The 8,004-nt window shown below is 60.3% G+C and overlaps 1 protein-coding gene across 1 annotated transcript; it reads right to left on the reverse strand.

Annotated features, from left to right (window-relative positions):
• Nucleotides 1–3,431: 3,431 nt before the first annotated feature.
• FOXF1 (forkhead box F1) lies at nt 3,432–6,739 on the reverse strand. Its single transcript, XM_063332678.1, has 2 exons — nt 5,623–6,739; nt 3,432–3,918 (listed from the first exon to the last, which is right to left on the reverse strand). The coding sequence occupies exons 1-2, from the start codon at nt 6,683–6,685 to the stop codon at nt 3,758–3,760; spliced, it is 1,224 nt and encodes a 407-aa protein (XP_063188748.1). The 5' UTR covers nt 6,686–6,739; the 3' UTR covers nt 3,432–3,757.
• Nucleotides 6,740–8,004: the final 1,265 nt, after the last annotated feature.

The raw sequence follows: 8,004 nt of genomic DNA on the forward strand, positions 1-8,004 counted from the left end.
AGGTGACAGCGGCAGATGCGGAGCTCTAGCTCTGTGGTGGCCCTTCAAGGGTAGGAGGGAGCACCCAGGGAGGAGCGGAGGGAAGCGTAGAGGCTGCCAATGCATCTCGCCATCCGAATCCTTGCTACAGCCCTGGGTGCAGCGCGCCCGGGGACACCCAGGTCCCCTGAGCTGGGGGTGCGTCTTGTGCCACATCCCGCTGGAAACACCAGGCCCTGTTTCTCGTCACGCTCCAGAATTTCAGCCCTGTAGAAAACTCATGGGCCTGCACAGAGCATCTACCATGAGAAACTCTCTTCTATAGTAGAAACACCAAAAAACCCGAAGAAAACCATGGTGTTGTGTCACCTACAGATCAGGGAGTGGGCAACGAGGAGCAGAAAGCAGATCGCTGATACCGAACTGAGCCCCAGCAGCTGACCACGGTCAGATCTGCGCTGTTACGTGACCAAATACTGCATTTCTGAGCAAGCCTATGTCTCATCTCCTCTCACAGGGCTCCAACAGCATTTCTGAGCAAGCTTATTTCTCCTCGCCTCCTACCAGAGCCCAACCGATCCTGCAAACCGACAAGCGGAGCTTGTACAAAGGGACTGCTTGTGACAGCAGATAGATAGGTTTATTGCCGTCCCCTGGGACAATACACGCAAGGAAAAATCAAGTTTGTCTTGTGCCAAAGGCAGGAGCCTGTGGGGTTTCATCCTCTCCTCCCTGATGTAGGTGTCTGCGATGGAGAGCTGTCTGTTTAGACTGCGCTCACTGGCTTGAGGAATATGTGGCGTCCACGGTATGCGGTGGTTCTGTTTTTCCAGGTTTGGAAACCGACGGGAGGGAGAAAAATGAATCATGCAAACCTTTGTTGGGGACCAGATATCAAACCCCTTCAAGCTGGACCTGAGGCTTGCAAGGTGCCTGCCTGCCTTTTCCAGCCCGGCACAGGCCAAACTGCGAAGGCGTCGGCGGCTGCAGGCAAACGAGCGAGTCCAAAAATTAATCTGAAGGATGAAAATGAACCTTAGGAGTGACAGTGAGATCTCAAGGAAGGAAGAACCACTTGGCAGAGACTGAACTCCTAACTCTGGACCTTTATCTCAGCCACACCTAGCACAGATATGTGCTTCAGGAGCAAAAAAACTCAGTTTTTAGTTTGTATATAAAAAGGATGGTAACAACACGGCTCACCTCCAGCAGGGACGGGCAGCAGCACAGGCGAAGGAGGGAAGGGTCAACCCATAAAGGCGTAAAAGCAGCGAAACCCCAATAAATACTGCAGGTTGATTGCCGCTAGCTTGAACAGACCTACTCTCAAAAAAAACACCCCCAGACCCCCACAAAAAACCGCCAAAACAACAACCAAAAAAACCCACTCCCTAAGAAAGGCCTCCACCGATTCTGATAAAGCCTTTCCCACCTGCCTTAATTAAAAGAATAATTCGATTTTATACTGTTGTTGTTACCAGCTAACTTTGCTTTTAATTAAGCTGATTACACACAGATGGGATAATTAGTGTGCAGTAACCTCATTTCCCTATAGAAAGCCAGCAATACACAGTCGATAATCAAATTAATTCGTGTGCATCTATTTTTTATGCGCGTGTGTATTTGAAGTATGAGTGTTGATACGGACATACTGGCCCACGGATTAAAGCAAAATTTCCTGAATACGGTAGTAACCTTAATCACACCAAATAAATCCAAACTTCGCAGGAAAAGACCTGTTTTTCAGGTGAGCCGGGCTTGTGTCCCCGCCGCCTGCTCCTCTCCCCTCGCTGCGGATTTCCCGCTGCCCAGCGCAGGAGGGTGATGGTGCAGGAGTTCCTCTGCTTGATTTGTATTATTTTTAATTTCTTTTTTCAGGCGGAAAAAAAAAAAAAACAAACAAAAAAGCAAACAAACCACAACAAACAAACCAACCCGCGGGCACTTTTAGCGCCTTCCTCGGAGCGGCCGCGGCCGTTACCAGCGGAGGTTCCGCGGAGCCGGCGTCGATCCCGGCGCGGCTCCGCGGGGGATGCGCGGCTCCGGCTGCCCGAAAAACGCCCGTGTCCCTCCCGGGGTGGAGGAGGAGGAGGAGAGAAAAGGAGCCGCGGGCGCATCCCCGCAGCCACTCGCGTTGTCTCCGAGCGAGGGGCAAAGAGCTGTCAAACGCCGCCTTTCGCTTTCCCCTTGGGTGGGGAAAATTAAAATAATAACAGCAATAAAAAGATAAAAATAAAACTCGCCTCCGCTTTTCCTCCCTCCTCCTTTCATTATCCTCATTCTAAATATTTCCGCGTAGCGAAAGGGGGGGGACCCGCGACGAAGGACCCTTCAGAAGCCGCAGCCAAACCCCAAAAAAGACCCTTCCGAGCCTGCAGCGAGACGGGGAATCGTCGCACCAAGCGCAGGAAGGTTTGCAGCGGCCGGGCCGGGCGCTCCGCGGAGCCCGGCGGAGGCCACAGACTCCTCAGATATAATTACGCGTGTTACACCGCATGCTCGTTTATTTGCTGCTCATACAATCGTGAAGCCCATGTACAAATAACATACATGTTTTATTTCGGTTCGATTTTTTTTTTTTTCCTTTAGGGACAAAACGTACACAAAAGGGCAGGGCGAAAAAAAAAAAACCCAAAAAACAACCACCCACATAATTACAATTTTATACAGTGCAGAAAGAATTAAAATAGGTGTCACCGAACTGTACAAAGTCAGGGCGAAAAAAAATATAGAGGGGGGAGGGAAGGGAATAATCCTTCATTATATATATATTTCTATAAAAACATACGGAGGATTGTCTTTACACAGAGACCATGATGGGTTTAAAATTTACAAAGGTTAACTAAAAAAAAAAAAATCTATATGGCAAATATTGCCAACAGAGATTCACCGATTTAATACTGATCAACTGAGACTGCTCGTGTCTCGATTATTAGCAACAACAACAAAAAAAATGTAGAATAAATAACAGAATGAGCATGGCTGTCTCTTTTCAAAGTGCCTTATTCTCTCTGCGTAGGGTCTGATCCTGCAGTTTTCGTGCAGGCAAAAAAAAAATAATAAAAAAAAATTAGGAAGTGAAAAGAAAAAAATCCCTCTGAGAGATTTTTGGTGTTTGCCGGCAAAAAAAAAAAAAAAAAAAAATATTTCTCGGAAGAAGGGGCTCGAAGTGAGACGGGACGGAGGGGGTTGGGGCGGGGGAACCCCGGCGGCGACCCCGCTCCTCCCCGCGGTGCAGCGCGGAGGGGCCGCGGGATGCGCCGGCGCTGGGGTCGGGGTCTTTTCCAACACCCCCCCCCCCGGCCCCATCCCGATCCGGCTCTGCGGCTCCCAGTCGGGATGGTGGCGTCACTCAATGCCAATTACAAAACTGAATTAGTAATTTAAATCTAAAAAAAAAAAAAAAAAAAAAAGGAAAAAAGGAATCAAACTCTCATTTTTCAAACCCTTGACCCAAATTCGCAGTCGGGGGTTTCGGGGGGGCTGTTTTTGCTTTCCTCTCGACCCAGCCCCGAGCGAAGAAGCAGAAGAAGGCAGAGACCGTCGGTGGTTGAAGACCCGCGATGGAGGCCGGGTCCGGCCAATGCTCAGCTGCGGGGCGGGCTCAGCCCCGGGGCCGCACGCCCCGGTCCCCGGCCGCTCCCGTCTATACCTCCTGAACGAGTCTGCAGAGACCCCCCCTTTCCACCGAGAGGGTCCTTTGTTGGGGGGGGGGGGGGGGGAAGCGGTGCCCGGGTCAGGCCTTGCCGGTCCCAGGAGGTGTTTTTTCCGCCCCGTATCACATAACGCACGGCTTGATGTCCTGGTATGTCACTTGTTGGTGGTAATAGGAGCCGCTGCCCGCTGAATGCATGGAGGAGGAGGCCATGGCGTTGAAAGAGAAGACGAATTCCTTTCTGTCGCACATGCTCGGAGACTGGGAGTGATACCGCGGGATGCCTGTGGGACGAGGGGGAAAGATGGTCAGCCAGCGGAATTATATTTAGTAGAGGAGGTTGAGGGCGGAGGGGCGAAAGCCGCCGTCTGGGGTGAAAAAAAAAAACCCCAAACCCAAACCCTCCGCAGCCCCCGGGTCTCAGCGTGAAATTGGATGTATTTTTGCACGCGCACAAACACACGGACGCTCCCGGCGCTGCCTCCGCGGGCGCGGACAGGTGCGGTGGAGGAAAACACCGCGGCCGCGGGACGCTTCCAAGGAGACGGGATTTGCTCCGGGTCGGGTTTAGAATTGGGTTTGTTTTTTTCCCCCATTTTGCCCCCATGAATGTGCCGGCTGCGTTTCCCCATAGCGTCCGCCCGCGCGGAACGTCCGCGGGGTGCGGAGCGGGGAAGCGCGTCCGTCCAGCGGGGCCGGCGGCAGAGACCGGGCGGAAAGAGGCCGAGCGCGAAACGCCGCCGAGAACCGGGCTGCTCCCCCCGTTATCTGCCGCCACCTCGGGACAAAAAAATGCCCCGAAAATTTGGGGTGGGCTGGGGAGAGGCGCCCGCCCCGGGAACCCCGCTCCCCGCCGCTCCGGCGCCCTTAATTTGGGTGTTAATCCCGAGCATTTCGGTTAAGGCCGCGGGGTGGGCCCGGTGGCTCCTCGGGACGGATTTTTGCTGAGTTTTCCAGCGGATCTGGGTGCGCTCATCCGGAGCAGGGACCGACCCGGGAGCCAGGCGAGTGCCCGGTGGCGAGCGCTGGCCCCGGCCCGGCCCGATGCTGTTCCCGGGCTCGGCCGCTCCGGCCCGGCCTCGCTCATCCTTTTTCCCCGCTTCGCTTCGTCTTTTTGACCCGCTCCCGCTCCGTTTCACACCCCTTTCTTCCAGACACTTCCCCAAGGTGCCCCAAGGTTCCCCAAGGCAGGGGGTGATGTGCGGGGACCCCCCCAAACCTTCCCCTTCAGCGGGACACGGCTCCCAGCGCTCCCCCGTTGTGTCGTCCCCCCCACGCCGAGGTGAATTTGGGCCGCAGGACGAAGCCCAGCGCCGGCCTCGTCCCTCCCGAGGCCTCTTCCCGGCCAAAACGCCATCTCCCCCTCCCCGCCTCCAGAAGCCAGAACAAATCCACCCCCGGCAGCTCCGTCCCGGGGCGCGGGGGGCCCGGACCACCGACTTCTGCACGGGAGGAGAAACGGAGGGTGGAGGAAGGCCACGGGCCTGGAAAACACAACCCCGAGAAGAGCTGATGGTGGGGGACGGGCGGATGGCGGACACCCCGGTGGGGAAATTCCCCTCCTCCTCTTTTTCCGCCTCCTGAGCCCTCCAGGTCTCCATGGAAGTGGGAGACCCCTCGGGCTCATCCCCGGCGTCGCCTTCCCGCAGCTCCCCGCCTGCCTGAGCCCACCGGCCCTAGGCCCGGGGCGGCCCCGGCGGCAGAGCAGCCGCCCGGGGGGAGCGGAGCCCCGGCCCGGCGGTTCCCAGCCGCGCAGCGGCGGGGAGCGGGTCCCCCCACCGGGGCGAGCCCCGACGGCTGCCCGGTTGCCGCTGGGAAGGGAGGCGAGGAGCGAGGGGGACGGCGGCTTCTTCCCCGGGGAGGGGGGCGCATTAAAACCGTCCACGAAGCGGGGCCGGCACCCACGCGCGGCCGCGGAGCCCTCCCGCCCCACCGGCACCCCCCGGCCGACCCCCGTGGGGTCTCTCCCACGCGTGTCCGCGCCTTACCTTGCAGCTCGGCGGTGTTGTGGCTGTTCTGGTGCAGGTAGGACTGGTCGAGGGAGTGCGTGGAAAGGCTGGAGGAGAGCGGGTTGGCCGTGGGGTTGCAGGGCGAGAGGGGCTGCTGCTTGATGTAGGACGCCCCGGTGTTCAAGGCCGCCGAGGCGGAGGGAGCCCACGCCGAGGCCGAGCTGGAGTAAACCGAGTGGGGCTCCATCACGCCGCCGCCGGCGAGCAGCGGGGAGGCGGGCACGGAGCTCTCGTGGTGCGGGTAGTCCCCCGCCGAGGAGCCGGTACAGCTGCCCATGTAGGAGTGCCCGCCGTTGGCGGGCAGGTGGGGCACGGAGTGTCCCGCCAGGCCCATCCCCTCCACGTTGCTGGACAAATGCCCGTTCATCATCCCCAAGCCCCCTTCGAGGGAGAGGCTGTTGGGGGGGCAGGAGAGCCCGCCGGCCGAGCCCTGGAAGCCGTAGCTCTCGGGGAGGTGGTTGAAGCTGAGCCCGTTCATCATGCTGTACATGGGCTTCAGCGCCTGGCATTTCCTCCTGAAACCGCGGGGTCGGCGGCGAAACGAGCCCTCCTCGAACATGAACTCGCTGGCCGGGTCGATGGTCCAGTAGTGGCCCTTGCCCGGGCGTCCCAGCCCCTTGGGCAACTTGATGAAGCACTCGTTGAGGGAGAGGTTGTGGCGCACCGAGTTTTTCCAGCCTTGGTAGGAGCCTCGGAAGAAAGGGAAGCGGCTCTGCAGGAACTGGTAGATCTCGCTGAGGGTCAGGCGTTTGGAGGGCGAGCTCTGGATGGCCATGACGATGAGGGCGATGTAGGAATAAGGCGGTTTCTCCGGCCGCCGGATCCCCGCGTTAGTCTTCTTCGCCTTGGGACCGCCGCTTCCCGGGGCCCCGCCGCCGCTGCCCGGAGCGTTGCCGGTCGCCCCGCCGGGAGCCGCGGAGGCGGCGTCCATGGCCGAGCTCTGCGGCTGCTTCTCGGCCACGGAGGACATGGGGCCGTAGCTGCTCTGCACCGGAGGAGGAGGGGGCTGAGAGGACAGAGCCTGCTGCGCTTCTGCAGTCATCTACGGCCAGGTCCGCGGCGGCCAGCCCCGGCCCTCCTCCGCCACCCTCCCCTACGCGCCCCCCCAAAAGGCCACGCTGCTGGGGGCTCGCCGCCACTCACACCCCCACCCCCCCCACCCCGGGTCTCCTCCCGGCCCCCCGGCGGCGTTTCTTTCCACCGGGAGACTTCACCCCTCCGTGGATAAACAAATGGAAGCGACGACCCCCCCCCCCCCGCCCCCCCCCTTCCCCGCTCCTTTTCCCTCCTCCTCCCACTTGATCCCTAAATCCGAGCCCGGCTGCAGAAGGCGAAGCGAGAGGCGGAGGGTGGTGGGGGGGGGGACGGACCGCAGGGAGGCGGGATGGGGGGGGCGGGTGGAAGCGATCTGGGCTCGGCTGCTGCGAGAAAGAGAGAGAGAGAGAGAGAGAGAGAGAGAAGCCGGCGGCCGCCTCCGCCTGTCCCGCTGCCCCTCGGCGGGCCGGGCTACCGGGGCCGCCGCCTCCGTCGCCAGACTCCCCCCCCCCCCGCTCCCCTCGGGCTTCAGCTGGGCTGTCGCTGCCGGTGCTGCGGGGAGCTGCTTCCCATGGCGGTGGCTGTTGAGTCTGGCCCCGTCCCCGCCGCTCGCCTTTTGCTTTATCTCTTTGCAGCGGCGTCTGCCGCTCCTTGACAGACGTTAAGAGCGGAGAGGAGATCCCCGCCCCGGCCCCGCTCCCCCACGCCCTCCCGGGCGGCCCCCTCCGCCGTCCTGTCCCGGCCCCCCTCCGCTCCCCGCTCACAGATGGCGGGCAGCTTTTAAAGAGCCCTTTCCACGCCGCCCTACCCGACGCGGGGGCTGCGACACGCATCCCTGCCCTGCGTGTGTCTGTGGGGGGTGTGTGCGTGTGCCACGCGTGACCGCGGAGCTGGGTGGGCCCCCTCCCTGTCCCGTCCCCCCCCCCTCTCCCCCCCTCCCCACCTCTGCTGAAAATCACGGGGGAAGGGTGGGAAGGGCCCCACGCGGGCCGCGGAAGGGGCCTGCGGGCAGCGCGGAGGTTCCGCGGCAGGCGGAGGGGAGCGGAGGCGCTGCCCGGCCGCGGCCTCCGCGCAGCGCGGAGTTTCACCCACTTTAAACCCCCTCTTCGTGCGCTCTTTTAAGCTCGGCGGGCCCGGGCAGGATGTTTATACTGCGCAATGTAAACACGGGCTCGGGGGTGCTTTAATAAAAAGAAATCGGCGAAAACTCCTGCTGCGTCTCGAAATGCCCTTTTCTGCCTCCGCCGCCGGTCCGGGGATGGGAACGGGCTTCGGACCCCTCGCCTGCGCCGAGGCTGCTCTAGGGATGAGGGTGGGTTGTTTTTT

Source organism: Chroicocephalus ridibundus, chromosome 4 (assembly GCF_963924245.1).
Source record: "Chroicocephalus ridibundus chromosome 4, bChrRid1.1, whole genome shotgun sequence".
NCBI classification, from domain to species: domain Eukaryota; kingdom Metazoa; phylum Chordata; class Aves; order Charadriiformes; family Laridae; genus Chroicocephalus; species Chroicocephalus ridibundus.

Coding starts and splice junctions, on each gene's coding strand:
- FOXF1 (XM_063332678.1), bottom strand. CDS start 6,685: ATGACTGCAGAAGCGCAGCAGGCTCTGTCCTCTCAGCCCCCTCCTCCT. Junction 3,919..5,622: donor CAACACCGCCGAGCTGCAAG/GTAAGGCGCGGA, acceptor CTCGTCCCACAG/GCATCCCGCGGTATCACTCC.